The sequence below is a fragment of the Cyprinus carpio genome, chromosome A12, assembly GCF_018340385.1.
Source record: "Cyprinus carpio isolate SPL01 chromosome A12, ASM1834038v1, whole genome shotgun sequence".
Lineage (NCBI taxonomy): Eukaryota > Metazoa > Chordata > Actinopteri > Cypriniformes > Cyprinidae > Cyprinus > Cyprinus carpio.
Window position 1 is genome coordinate 5561120 of NC_056583.1, and position 14348 is coordinate 5575467.

Genomic DNA, 14348 nt, shown 5'->3' on the forward strand with positions numbered 1-14348 from the left:
ATTTTCGAGAATAAAAAAAGTTGCATTGGTTAAATGAAAACTGATCATTCATCTGAGTTAAAGTAAGTGAAAACTGTAACTGCTGGTCTGATTGGGACAGCTAAAAAAAAACCTTACTAGTGAACAGTTTAGTATCGCGTCTTATTCTCAAAAGTTAGTAAAAGTCTAAAAAGAGCCTCTGTTGCATGCAACAGATCAGCCTAAAAACCTCTGCATACAAAGCTGGCACACCCTTAAAAGAGTGTGAACTACACAGGCACCTGAACATATACAGACACTGAATTTAATACAAAATCAATGTTTTCATGCCATCTGCTATCTTTAATGGACATGTTCACTGAGCTTATTGCAATGTATTATGAGACTGGGTTCTCTGTGTGAAATGTTAAAAAGCAGCATAATAACAGTAACTACCCTTTGGAACACCTTTAGCACTGGGAACCTTAAAATGCTGCTTACATAGGCAGCTTCCTGGTTTTTGAAAGTAAACCAATGTGTTGGGAGAGCCACATTTTATGATGGCAGTTTACTTTCTGTAGAGATGTATAGTCATGGTCTAATAAACACAAGTCAATAAATATCATCATATCACAACAGGAAGAGACAGAGGTTGTGTACAAAACTGCCCCATACCCTTCTCTAGTACTCAATACAGCCTCAAAACAACATTTTACTCAAAACAACATTTTACGTGGTATCTGAAACCATATGGGACATTATTAAGTGCACATATTCAATCCCATAATGCATTGTGTAAAGCCAATGCACATGAAAAAGCCATCTCTCAGCTGCACTGTTAGGGTTGCGGTGAATACATTCACGCATTTCGCCAGAAGATGGCATCTATGGCCCTTCTGGCACAATCAATGGCTGAATTTGTTTTCATTCAAGCCTTCAAGGGGACCATATTAGTGGAGTAAAGGGAACAGGGGTTGATTTTCTGATACACCCAGAGGCTCTCCTCTTCTTCTGTATAAATAAATGCAATGACTAGAGGAAAAGGATGTATGCTTGAGGATTTCAATCTCACACATATTCTGTATCTTCCTGTCCATTAGTGAAAATCAGATTGCATTGTAAAGGATCTATATGCTCACTTGAAATGTCCTGCATTAGAGCGCACACATGAAGAGGTGCTACCTATGAAAGAATCAAAGCACTTAAAGCCTATAATGGCCTATGTGAAGTACACGCTGAATAAATGGACTGAATAAATGTATGGTGCCTTTCTCTCTGAACAGCCAGTGTACATGTAATGCAGAATGATGTGAAAGATGAATCAGACAACAGCTGTCTGCTGAGGTGGAGGGAAGATGCTATCCAGCGGAGGCAGAGGCATCGTTTACCAAATTTTACATAAATACTGATATAATAATTATTATGCATTTATAATATTACAGGCATGTGATCAGTGAAGAGGAAAAAAGGAAAATCTGTATATAGTACATAGACGTATAATATCATATAGTTGACACAGTGCCATTTTACTAAGTGCCATTTGAACATGCAACATTTTGCAGTTTGAGTAATTGTTTAAAGTGTCATGAAACCCCTGTTTAACACTAGTCGTTCACACCTCAGATTTGAAAAAGACTCAAGAAATGGGCGTGTAAAGCTGTAGAAAAGTGGGAGTAAAGAGGGAAGAAAACCAATAAAACAGACCTACATCACACTCATTATACAGACAAATGAATATTAAAATATGAGCAGAGAGAGAGACAGAAAAAACAGTGTTAGGGGATATAGGAGATAGATATATTTTAAAAATTTAACCCCATGATAAACTCTCAAGAAATCTTATCACTAGAAAATGTGATAAGTTTTGATAAATTAGTCTTTGAAAAATCAACAAATCAGTATTATAACTGTTATTGGTCTATGAAAATGAAGAACATTTAAAAGATCTAATAATATTTTCACTACTTTTGTCAAGCACTACAGTCTCTGAACAATCGACACATCAGTTTAACATAGAAAAATAAAGGCATAGTTACTTTTTGTCTAATCTTTGAATTTTCGGTCTACATCATTGTTTGCTGTGAATCACGATAATCTGTCGTGTTATGGCGTTCATAATCAGACATACTGCTGTACCAGTGTCCTTATTTGCACACATAGGTGTAATATACAGGTAGGACATGTCTCCACCACTTTTTGTCAGGGTCGATATTGCCCCTATCACTTTTTTTAAACATCTCACGGCACGGACGTTCTTGATGCAGATGAAACATTACATTCGTTTCTGTTAAATAAGCTGCGATCTGGGGCTGGAATCTGTTGTTTTTGAAATCATGCTGAAGGTTTGTTGCAATGATATTAGTGACAGAATTTTCTCTTGTGATTATGTCTTCACACATGAGCACTTCAATCTATCACTAAAACATTTCATAGAGACTAACTATTCATTCCAGTTAAATCACAAAACAAAATACAAACAAACGTGTCCCTGCTTTAATCATGGGAAAAAAAAATTAAGAGGGTGGATTAGAACCCAAAACCACACCTAACGAAAATTCTACCACCAGACTGTTTAGGAATACGAATGTTTATTGCTTATCTATGTGTTTATTCGCTAACGTGAAGAATCTCAGGACTAATAATACATTTAAGAATGAAACTGTCACGTTAAAAATTAGTTCTATTAGAGTTCTATAAGAGTTCGTTCTCATGAATAATACTGAGAAAAGCTCAGATAACTGATGACATAGATCCTCTTCTGCCACAGAAGTCAATCACCACACCGAATTCACACATACACGTCACTTTTCAAAAATATTGGCTTCGAAAGAACCATAGCTCTAGCAGAACAGAAAGAAATGTAAGATTCAGAATTAAGTGGGCTTTTTTCACAGACCTGTCCTTGTCTCCAGCATTCCCTGAAGAGTTTCCAGTTGTTGCTATTGCGGTGGTCTTTGAGCCAGAGCAGCCTGCGCTCGTAAAGCCAACAGTGTGGGATGTCTGCATATAGTTTGGGCGGTTCTTCCACTGCTTTCTTTCTCTCAGCTTTGGACTCCTCCAGAGGCTCATGCTTCAGATTCAGCTTGGTGCCACGGCCCGCCGGGATCTTGTTTTCCACCACAGAGGCAATGATGTCATCAAGGATGTTGGGCATGCTGCGGCCACTCTTGACAATCTGTGGTAGGAAGACCACAAAAGAAGCCATTAAGCTATTTTAGACAATAAAAAAATGTCACACAGGTCCTCAAATAGCAGACTGTGGTCCGGTTCTGGACCCCAGCTTGGTTCCAATCAGACCACGATACATGACAATGGTTGCACAATTTTATGGGTAGTTTATGTTAAAGATTTTTTCAGTGCTATATCCTCTAATATATTTTACCTAGCTCAATGTGAGTTGTAAAAAAATATAAAAATGTTTTAAACTTCAAGTGGAAAACTCTGATCCCTCATACAGTGCCTTTTCTGTCACATGGCCTTCTGTCATACACAGGTGTCTATAAAAAAAAATAAAAATAACCTAATAGAATAGCTGATCTTACCTTTAACATTAACATGATATATTACAGTTTTTTTGCAGAAAAATTCTCACCACTGCTTTGATTCTCGGGGCCCAATATCTGCATCCCTTATGACTATTTGACTGTTTATTACTATTCCAAAAAAGTACTGTCCGGACCTCCACTGGGAAAGAAACATAGAGACCAGACCTCTTGGAACATTAATTCAATACCCCTGCTCTTTATGTTACCATGGCCATATTTTTTGTAAACTGCCACCCATGTGATAATGACTATTTTCTATATGTTTACATTAGTTTTTTATAATTAAATTGTCTACCGATCAGAAATATGGAAACACCAACTTGATTATAATTACATATTTTTACATGTATGCAATTTATATTTCTACAAAACTATTCTTGAAACTAAAGTTCAAGAATAAACCTTTAGATCCAAAGCCTTTTAAAGTCAAGTTTGTGCACTTTTTAACTTTTCATTAGTTTTGTATATATGTTGCCATCTCTGTATGCTGGCACAGTCTCTCTGTTTGAGTGTGATCAGTAGGTGTTGGTTTTCTGACCTGCGAGGCAGTGGAGTACACTGGAGCAAATGCGATGCCAGCATCAGTGGAGCCCAGACGCAGCTTGCCTGCGGTGGTGGTGAGGAGGTCTCGTAGGGTTGATCCCTGCTCCAGGGATGATGTTTTACAGTCCAAAGCATCTGACTGATCCTTCTCCTCCTTTATCTTCCCTACAACTGACTCCTTATTTTCTGCAGGAGAGAAGTACAGGCTGTTCAAAACCTCAGCTGTCAATCTCTTTCACATCATATGAAATTCAAAAGTAAAAGAAATAGTAGTTTTGGTTTACTTCCATTATATGATACATTCCCATAATATTTAGTGGGAAATGATGAATTTTAAAGTCATGATAAAACAGAAGTAGCGACAGATCTATTCTTACATTTTGTGACATACATTTGAGTGTAACAGATTATCGAAAAATAAACAATTCTAGGACATGGTTCTATGCACTGCTTGCTGACTGGATTTTAAGATGTGGAAATGGCACTCAAAAGTAAGGCAGAGTTTGCAGGTGTTATGAGATTTTGAATAAAAATGACAAAAAATGTAAAATTTTTTGGACAAAGGAACATACACAGATAAAAAGTTCACAGTAAGATTTCTAACATGCTTTTTAGAAAGTGGCAGAGTTTAAACTCTGATCAGTTTTTAAAAAAACTCTGAAGACCTTGATCAGCCTGCTCAGGTGTCTCTGATTTGGACTGGAGCTAAACTCTTCAGGGCAATCGCCCTCCAGGTCAAGATTTGAGGAATCCTGCTTACTATTAAATTTTTCAGGATGTACAATTTTCCTTTGGGTGAAGAATAAAAAGGGGTTAAAATCCCACTGACTTGGACAAGGAAGGATGTGAGACATTTCTGGAGAAAAAAAAAATCGCAGACTTGAAATTGGGCTTTTTGCAAGGTCCTAAAACACTGTAGCAACTACCAAGCAACTGCAATGTAATAATAAACTGATCAAAATGCTAGCAACACGTTACATTGTGCCATGGCGTGAACTATATACTCTATTATTATATTTTAAGAGCTGACACGAAACAACAAAAATGCAGACTTATCAAAAAGTACAATTTAAGCACCGCTGCTAAATGAAGCTATGGGCAACAAACTGAGCTGAACCTGTGCCAATGACCACAGGGCTGATGGTCTTTTAAGTGCAGTTCATTTGGAGAGAGCAGCGTGTTCGGCATGCGAGAGGAGCTGAAGAACTGGATAAACATGTGGTTAGGTGAACTCTTTAGAATGTGGGAGCTCACAACTGAGAAGGCCTGTAACGTGCACCACTGAATGTGAGGACTGAGGAATGCTGGCGGCCTGTCAAGCACCCACACGCCTGCAGAGAAAGGAAAAACACGGGGGCAGCTGGCAGACCTCCGGCCCCTGGCTACCAATAACTTTAACCTAAAGTTTAATTGTTTCTGTACCCACCCTTCTTTTCTTCACGGGACTTCTGCTCAGCCAGATCGGCCAGGAAGTGCAGAGGCGATTGGGACTCTGGTGGGGTGAACTTGCTCTCGGTGCTGGTGTCGCTGGCGGGACTGCTTCCTCCATTGGCCTCTACCTTCAGAGAGGAGTTTTGCTGGCCGCCCTCAGGCTTACACAGGGAGATCTTGTTACTGTGATTTAGCACGTTTTGTAGCACCTGTGAAAAGTAAGATTGTGTCAGAGAAAGCTCAGCAGATTGAGGAGAGTGAAGGGAAATATTGTGGACTTTTAGTGGTTGAAAGATGAAGCAGGACTGTATTCAGCATTCCAGTGCAGAACAGAATGTGAAAATCTGTGTGTGATTGAGAGAGTGTGAGAGTTAGTGTTCACAGTGAGAGCATGCACACTCTTGTCAAGGCTAAAGCCCTATTTAATTTCACGTGAATGGAAATGTGACTGAGAGGGATAGATGCACAGGTTGTTCAATGGGATTTATTGTCTCAAGGCCTTAAATCAGGTCTGTTTTTTAATGATTTGACAGCTGAACAATCAACATTACAAGCTATTGAACAGAATTTGGTTGTTGCGAACAGACAGTTCTATCACATGGAATACATTACTTTTTTTCACACTGGTCACTCTGAACCATGTGATTACTGGATTTGATTAATTTTACAGAAACTGCCAAGGCATATTTACATTTTTATGTCTGATACAGATCCTTGAAATTAATAGATTTAAATTATTATACTTTTATACTAGTAATTTTCTTTCATATATTCATATTGTTTCCCAGAACAAATATCTAAACATTTTTAAATCAAGATTTTTTGCTTGACATACACAATGACATAAATTGTTTTCTGAAAATTTTTATCTAATCAAGTGAGTTTATACGGACGTGACACATGGACAAAATTATATTTATTGTGGCCATGAATTAAGAATTTTTTCCCACTATTTTCTGTCCATTCCCTTATTTTAGTTAAATCATTGCCATGAAGAAGAATTAATTCCCAAAACTTATACCTTGTTGTGATTTAATTAAAACAAGGGAACAAACTCTTAACTTGTGGAGACAATTTAACTAAATCATGGGAACAAATTCTTAATTATAATATTGAAAATCTAATTCTTAAAATCTATATTTTTTGTGTAGAGTTCTGTAAGTTCCTGCTTAAAACAAGAAGAAATATCTGCCAATAGAGTCAAAAGATAAACTTGTTTTCCCTTTGAATTAAATGTTTATCTTAATTTAAAAATCTTTAATTTCATCTAAGTTCTGCAGTGCACTGACATCAAACACTTAACATACAGTACCACAACCATACTCCCCTCACAGCTTGTTCAATTCGTATAAAATTAAAAAAATGTCATCTACCCTAACTGAGGTCTGCCCAATGACACACTCACATACCTGGGACACGCCATTGGTGGAGGGTAGCTTGTTGTAGAGGGTGTTCTGCTTCCAAGCACATGAGCAGTGTGATTTAATGCTGTACTTCTCCCTGAGCATGTGCATAGTGTTCACCAAGTCCGTTAGAACTAAAACACACAGACAAAAACAAGTCAAAAGATAAAGTTATCTCTTTCTCTACCTCCATCTAAAGGCATAACTACAAGCATTCTGGGATCATTCCAGAATAAAAATGTCTCTTTCCATACCAGTTCCTGGAATGATCTGTGTTGGCATCAGGTGCTTGTGATCATGAGGCTGTCCCTTGACACACTTCAACCAGGCATACAGCTCTTTATCTGCGAAATAAGAAAAGGTGGATTACATACAGTGGCTGAGAGTGACAACAAACACAGAGAAGGGCGCTGTCAGTGGCCCGTTTTCCTGTAGAGGACTCTTGGTGTTAATGCTTCAAAATAAATAACAAGCTCTGAGCATTGTAGGAAAGGATACACAGATGTGATTCAGCAGAAATGACACTTCAAGCTTTTTTTTTTAATGCCCTGTGGCAGAATTCAAGCCTAAGAAGACAGGAGGAGCTGCTGCAGGAAGGGGAGACTTAAATGAGGAGAACACAGAAGAGAAAGACACAGAGACAGAGGCATATCTCAAACCCCCGGGACAGCTGAGCTAGACAGTCCTAGAACAACTGCTACATCCTACAGCACACACACACAAGCCATTCAAACTAAACCACTATACACTTACTGTTGCCAGGGTTATTAATAAAACTTTAAGTAAAATTACAATAAACAGAAAATGCAAAAATAAAAACTTTCTCAAAATATTAAAAACTATATTAGTCTCTATGATACTAAAATAAAACTGACTCCTGCATGGCAGTCAGAAATTAACTTTATCAAGAAGATATCTAGCAATTTTTTTTCTTTTTATGATATTTCGATTACTTTTTACTTGTATCTTCTGTTTATTTAAATAAAAATACACAGTGTGGTTTTTGTCAAATAATGCTAACAATTTTAATAATTCCTATAAAAAATTAAATTAAATTAGATCAATAATTTCAGTTAATTAAAAATAAATAAATTAACATTTAGTGTTAAGTAGCTGTAAATAATGTACAATATATCACAACAACTACAAAAAACTCAATTTTGCTGTTTGTTGTTGGGATTTTTTCCATAGTGAGTGTTTTTCAGGTTTTTTTTTTTTGTTTGTTTTTAAGAATAGCTTCACATTATACAACACTCACTTCTGAGACGAAGAACATCAAAATCTAACAGCTCTGGGTCACTACTGTTCAAAAATGTAAATTACATAAATAAACCAAAAGAACTGACTACAGATTTTCCCCCTCTCACATTTTAAATATCTGGGGCATTTTTCCAGTTCTGTTAGGGTTTTTAAGCCTACCACATATCAACAGAAAGAGTGTACAAGCACAGTCAGTGTTCAAAGGTGAATATGAAAACGATGACTGACCTTTGGAGCTCTTCCTCTCCTTGGCCTTGTAACAGTCCAAACACACCACAAATCCACATTTTTGGCAGACCCAATGAATGTTAAACAATGTGGCTTCACATGCGTCGCAGCTCTCTCTCACCCCGCTCACTGCTCTCTTCCAGGCGATCTTGGCTGCAGAGAAAAGCAAACAGGAGAAGTATGAAACAGACATTCACAGAGCTCACTCACGTTTTTCATTTTCCTTTCTCGCTCTCTTTTCAGACTGACGGGCTGCTGTAAATTTAATGGTACACTGGTAACAATGTTTTAGCACAAAAGATTTGGTTTTCCATGGAATCTACTGAGGAGTGTAGCTCACCATCTTTCTTTATCCATGTAGTTGCTGTATTCTCAGTCATAACCAGTTGACAGAATTTGTCTCCAATGTAGCTGAGGATGTATTTGGATGTTTCCAGGTCCAGGCTGTTTTCTTCATAACCTTCTGGGGCCCAAAGACTGAGCGCTTCTTCATCATATTGATCAGGAGAGGAGAAGCCATCAATCCGGATCACTCCATTCTTACTGTACGAGAGGCTGGAGATGAGGAAGAAAGATAATGTGCAATTAGAGTTTATTTCCTTCCTTAAGAGCAATCCTGTAACAACATAATGAGAGAGAGGAGAAAACTGTACACACAAGACAGGGCAGAAAAAAGGACAAGTACTTAATACTTGAACATGCCATGAGAAAATTTCAGAGTAATAAAGATGCATCTGATGATGGCCAACTTTAAATGGAAAGAAAAATTAAAGACAACCACCAAGGTGCCTAGCAACTATTTTTACCCATGTCAAAAATGGTTAGAATGCATGTCCCAAGCTTGACTACTGGAAACATCACTCTAAATTCACTTTGTGCCCACAGACGGGACTCCTACTGATCTTTTAAATACAATCAATTGTAGGTTCGTTACAGGTTAACAAGGCTAACTTTAAAAAAGATAGCTCAAGGAAATGTTGTTTGCTTACTGTGAAACAAATAGGGATTCAATTATTTCACCATGACCATCTAATAAACATTTTGCAACAAGAAGTTTTATCATTTCTTAAACCTAGAAACCATCATCTGTTTTTTTTGGAATGTTCTATATTTTGTATTAATTGTATATTGTTTACTGTACTACAGTGTTTGACTATTTCTGTTGCAGTAACAACCTTCCTTATTTACTACATCACACAAATAATCAGTACTACCGTGTAGCCTGATGAGTGCAATGCAAACGTGTTCTTTGCCTTATGCTCACCGGCGGAAGTGGTAGAAGCGGCAGAAGACAGGTGAATGGGCAGATTCCTCTCCTTTCTTGGTGCGGACGGAGCGGCACTCCCTGCACTTCTGTAAGTTGGGCCCAATTTCAGAGCACGAGTCGTCCTGCAGAAAGGACTCACCCGTCTGCTTTAGCTTCTTTACCTTCCTCCAGTCCTTCAGTACAGACCGGGGAATGCCATCTATAAACACAGATTACACACCACAGATTCAATTACTTCATCCATTAGAAAACATATTGCATAAAAACTCCACATTTATTTAACATTAACTGAATAATAAAGACAGGAATAAGTATTAGACTGACCCAGATATTTCAGTCTATCAATAGGTGGGGATGATGACAGAAGTGTGCAGGGTTTTAAGAGTTAATGTTTATGTTGTTACCACAACCAATCATAACATTTATGAAACCTGACAGTTGTGACCTACTGTACTGTTACAGTGACCTACAGCTTTAGAAGCTATGCAATTACAAAGAGGCACCATTTTGCTACACAGCAATCATCAGAAAGTGCTAATAAAAGCCCAAGTGCTCTTGGAGATGTTTTCCACATAAATGTGAGCATTCTAGTAGAAGCCATTTGCACAGCTGCCGACCAGATGTTCACCAAACACACCTCGCTCTTTTTCTCACACACTGCAAACCTTAAAATAACCCCTAAGTTCAAGTCAACATGAAATAGCCATTCACAGCCCATTTTACTTGCGAAATGTTTACTCTGTTTAATCTGAGTGAAACAAAATATTCAATAAGAACTTGATTTTTTTTTAAATCAGGAATTAATTGGATGGTAAAAAAAAAAAAAGGAGCCTTTTTTAATCAATACATGGAGACTGTTTCAAAACTATTGTAATGTTTGCTATTATTGCTGCAACCTTTATTACATAAACATTAATCAGCACTGAATTGCCACTTACTATTAAAGGGGTCATATGAAGATGCTAAAAAGAACATTATTTTGTGTATTTGGTGAAATGCAATGTGTTTATGCGGTTTAAGGTTCAAAAAACAAATTATTTTCCCATGTACTGTACATTATTGTTACTCCTCTATGCCCCACCTTTCTGAAATGTATCGATTTTTACAAAGCTCATTGTTCTGAAAAACGAGGTGCACACTTATCGGCCAGCTATCCATTGCATTGTGATTGGCCAAATTCCTCAAGCGTGTGATGGAAATGTTACGCCCCTTACCATACTGTGATGCTGCGTGTCCCGGCGCAACGGGACAAAATCAACAAAACCCATTACAAACAAGGCATTTGTTGCATCCAGTGGGGACATAATTACTGATTATAATGACTTATACTGTCTTTTTATGCATTGCGTTGCGTATCGCACCGCGTAAACTTAAAACTCATGTCTGGATTTGTGATCGGAGAAACGACTAACAACAAGCCCTACTCTACCCTGCTAAAAACTCACGTTTGAATCGCCAGTGGCAAATTCTTTAAATATGTAAACATACTTACTGTGAGTCAGAAGCGCCAGACTGTCCTTGCAAAGTTGGAATTGTCCCACTTTATAGAAACAGACACTGGCATTGTAGGCTACTCTTCCAGGAAACAGTCCTCATCCTCCATAAAATGAGCTGCACACATCTGAATATTTGGATTGAACTGTTCTGGAACAGTGTTGTAAATACAATATAACCACTGATTTCTAGTTGTCTCCTCTTTTGGAAGGCCAAACATAGTTTTGCTTTCTCAACGAAACACATAGCGTCTCCACAACATGGTGGCGGCAGCATCAGCGAGAATAAAAGTAATGCCTTCTTTCTTTGCGTGAACATTTGGGCAGTGTTATCGTGACGTAGACATGTGGGGGCGTGTTAGAATGAGCCGTTTTAGGTAGGCGTGGTTAACTCGAAAATTTTATAAAGAATATCTCTTTGGATTTGAGACTTTAGTCTTTGCAACTTTACAGATCTTCTTTATGCACTAAGAGCTTATAACACCCCAAAGAGAAAGGAAAAATTTAAATCACATCATTTGACCCCTTCAACTACTAAAATTATCATCAGATTAAAAGATGAATTACCCACAGTACAACAACAGTTTAAAATTTGTTAAACAGCCATTCAGCTATTGGTTAACATTATTTCAAGCCAAGGTAACATCAGCCAAATAGTTGCTTCAGTGGAGGACGAAGTTACTTCATTTAGATTTTTTTTTTTTCTCGGGGGAATAACAGACCCAATAAGACCTGGAATATGTACTAACATATTAATTTTATCTAATATCACATGTGACAAAGAAAGTAAAAAATCCATTAAAAAAAAAGACCTTTTTTGATGTAGACTGTAGTGCACTTACTGGTGCTGGCCAGCTTGAGTTTGGTTTTTTCCTTGGCACTACGGAAAATACCATTTGGCTTCACCTCGTCCTCCTCCTTCTCACTGTCTCCCTTCCTTTTCTGCATGTCGTTCTGCTTCTTTTTATAAGTGGGCTTGGGTTGCCTTTTAGTCCTTTGTTCCAGCTTGCTCTCACTAGAGTCTGAGTCATCGCCACTCTCAGAACCCGATTCGTATGGGCGCTTGGGGGTACGACGTGTCTTTCTGTCCTCCTGGGACAACTTGTCCTCTTGTCCTTTGCTGTCCTTGCCCAGATCCACATCACTAGATGTGGGTGCAATCAGGTTAACGGAGCATGGTTTAATTAGCTCAGAAATGGCATTCCCACCTTTTTCAGATTTGTTTGTGTTTTTGTCCTCCTCTGAGTGTCGCGTGAGCCAGGCTTTCTTGAGCTTGTGATAGTTAGACTGGCACACCTGCGCTGGCTGTCCATTGGGCACCAGGCTGGCTTTGCTGGCAGGATTGCTGGGGGCGGAATTATCCTGGGCTATGGTGGGCGAGTCCTGAGAGGATCTGACACTACCGCTTTCACTCTCGGAAGCACTGCTGGAGCCACGAGACTGCGCTGCAGCCAGAGCTGCTTTGGCCTTCTTCAGGTGAACAAAGTTCCTCGAGTAGGCCTGTGTGGGGCCAGTGGAGCCAGCCTGAGGCAGCGCACTAGGAGAATTGGTTCTCGAGCCTCCCTCCTGCGACTCAACAACAGTGGGAGGGCGGCTTTTGGAAGCAGAGCTTTCCAGTCTGCTACTACCACTAGTGCCAGAGATGGAGAATGACAGATCTACTCCATTGTGGCTCTGCGTGCTAAATGTGCCGCTGGCAGCAGCAATGGCTTCATTAGTCCTAGTGCTGCACACAGAATTGGTCACAACTGCCACTGAGCTGGGAATGACACCCGGTGACGCTCTAATCAGGTTTTTGTTGTACTGATCACTGGGAACCTCCAAATTCGTGTTTGGTAGGATGACTCTCCCAGATTCCCTACTCTCGGCCACTTTCAGGCAGTCTGCCTGAGTGCGACCAGCAAACAATCTGCTACCAAGTTGATCTTTGGGCGCCATCTTGGGACCTGGCGAGCCGTCATACTTTATGCAAGTAGAAGGGCGGACAATAACAGATGCCATGGCTGCCTGTGGCTTCCCTTGACTATTATCTGAATGCCAGGCCACTTTCTCATGGCTCTTTGCTTCTCCGCCAGGCCGGCAGGATTCGGCTGAGCCCAGCTCAGCTCCGCTTTTCTCGTCCCTGAGCTCTGGGAGCAGGGTGGGTGGCTTCTGCTGTTCTGACACCTTCCCTGCCGAGTTGACAGGTTGGATGGGGGTGAGCGTAGGTGGGGAAAGGCGACCGTAGGCCCCCTCCTTGCGGTCAAGCGCCTGCTGGGTGGGTGGGTGAAAGACTGGTGCTCTACGCAAGGATGGCATGCCCTTGGGCTGACAAGAGGGAGAGATAGCCGGGCTGCAGCGTTCACTGACCGTCACCACTGAGGTACTGAGTGAGTGTATGGGTGCTTGTTGACTAAGCTGTTCGGTAATCTTGCCCACCAGTCCCTCTCCTTCTGGCTGGTGCTTAATGAGAGGGGGAGGCTTGGACAAAGATTTGGTGTGACTAGAGTTGTATGAGCCAAAGGACAAGGGGCTAGAGGCTGTGGGTGCCTTGTCAAAGTACGGATTGAGATCTTTGGATTGGAAAAGTCGTGGTGGCTCGTTTACAACACTATTTGACAGAGTGGTGAAGTAGTTGGTTAGAGGGAGGGACTGAGATACAGAGTGTTTGTACTTGTACAGATCAGCCACAGAGTGCTCCGCCTCTTTCTCATGGCTTTTGGGATGGGATGAAATCCGAGAGTAGGACTCACGCTCGGTCTCTCCGGCACGGATCTTGGCAGTGAAGGGGGCCATTTCAATGCTCTCTAGAAGGATGCGGCGGTTTTCTTCCTTATATTTGCTGGTATGGTCTGGCCCCTCCTGAGGCATGCATGATGGTAGTTGCTGCTTGCTATGGGGGGAATCCTTGTAGAGACGGTGTAGCTCCTTGTTGATAGGTGTCCGGCTACGGTCCGGCTCTTGCTTCAGGTGGGCATTGGCCACGCTACGTATAGGGTCCACAAACACATTCTTCTCCTGATCTCTGAACGAACAATACAAAAATATCAATCAGCACCACAAAAAAATCACAAAAAATATGTCAGCATGATTGATTCTTGCCATATAATTTATTCTAAATTGGTGATTCTAAACTGGTAATCTACAAATTTTTAGATATAATTGCATATCTGAAAATATCAAACTCACTGAGTATTTTGAGGTTTTTGTTCAATAGTTACAGTAACGCTGGAGCAATATT

At 39.8% G+C, this 14348-nt stretch overlaps 1 protein-coding gene across 4 annotated transcripts in view; it reads right to left on the reverse strand.

Annotated features, from left to right (window-relative positions):
• LOC109052664 (probable JmjC domain-containing histone demethylation protein 2C) overlaps positions 1–14348 on the reverse strand; it is a 133233-nt gene that overhangs the window by 6685 nt on the left and 112200 nt on the right. For all 4 annotated transcript variants that reach the window (XM_019070077.2, XM_019070076.2, XM_019070075.2 and 1 more), the window contains 9 exons: positions 11971–14132; positions 9633–9834; positions 8709–8923; positions 8369–8521; positions 7135–7224; positions 6887–7014; positions 5473–5686; positions 4042–4232; positions 2855–3133 (listed from right to left, as the gene is read on the reverse strand). In XM_019070077.2, the coding sequence (XP_018925622.1) occupies positions 2855–3133; positions 4042–4232; positions 5473–5686; positions 6887–7014; positions 7135–7224; positions 8369–8521; positions 8709–8923; positions 9633–9834; positions 11971–14132 (3634 nt within the window). The remainder of the gene's footprint in view (positions 1–2854; positions 3134–4041; positions 4233–5472; positions 5687–6886; positions 7015–7134; positions 7225–8368; positions 8522–8708; positions 8924–9632; positions 9835–11970; positions 14133–14348) is intronic.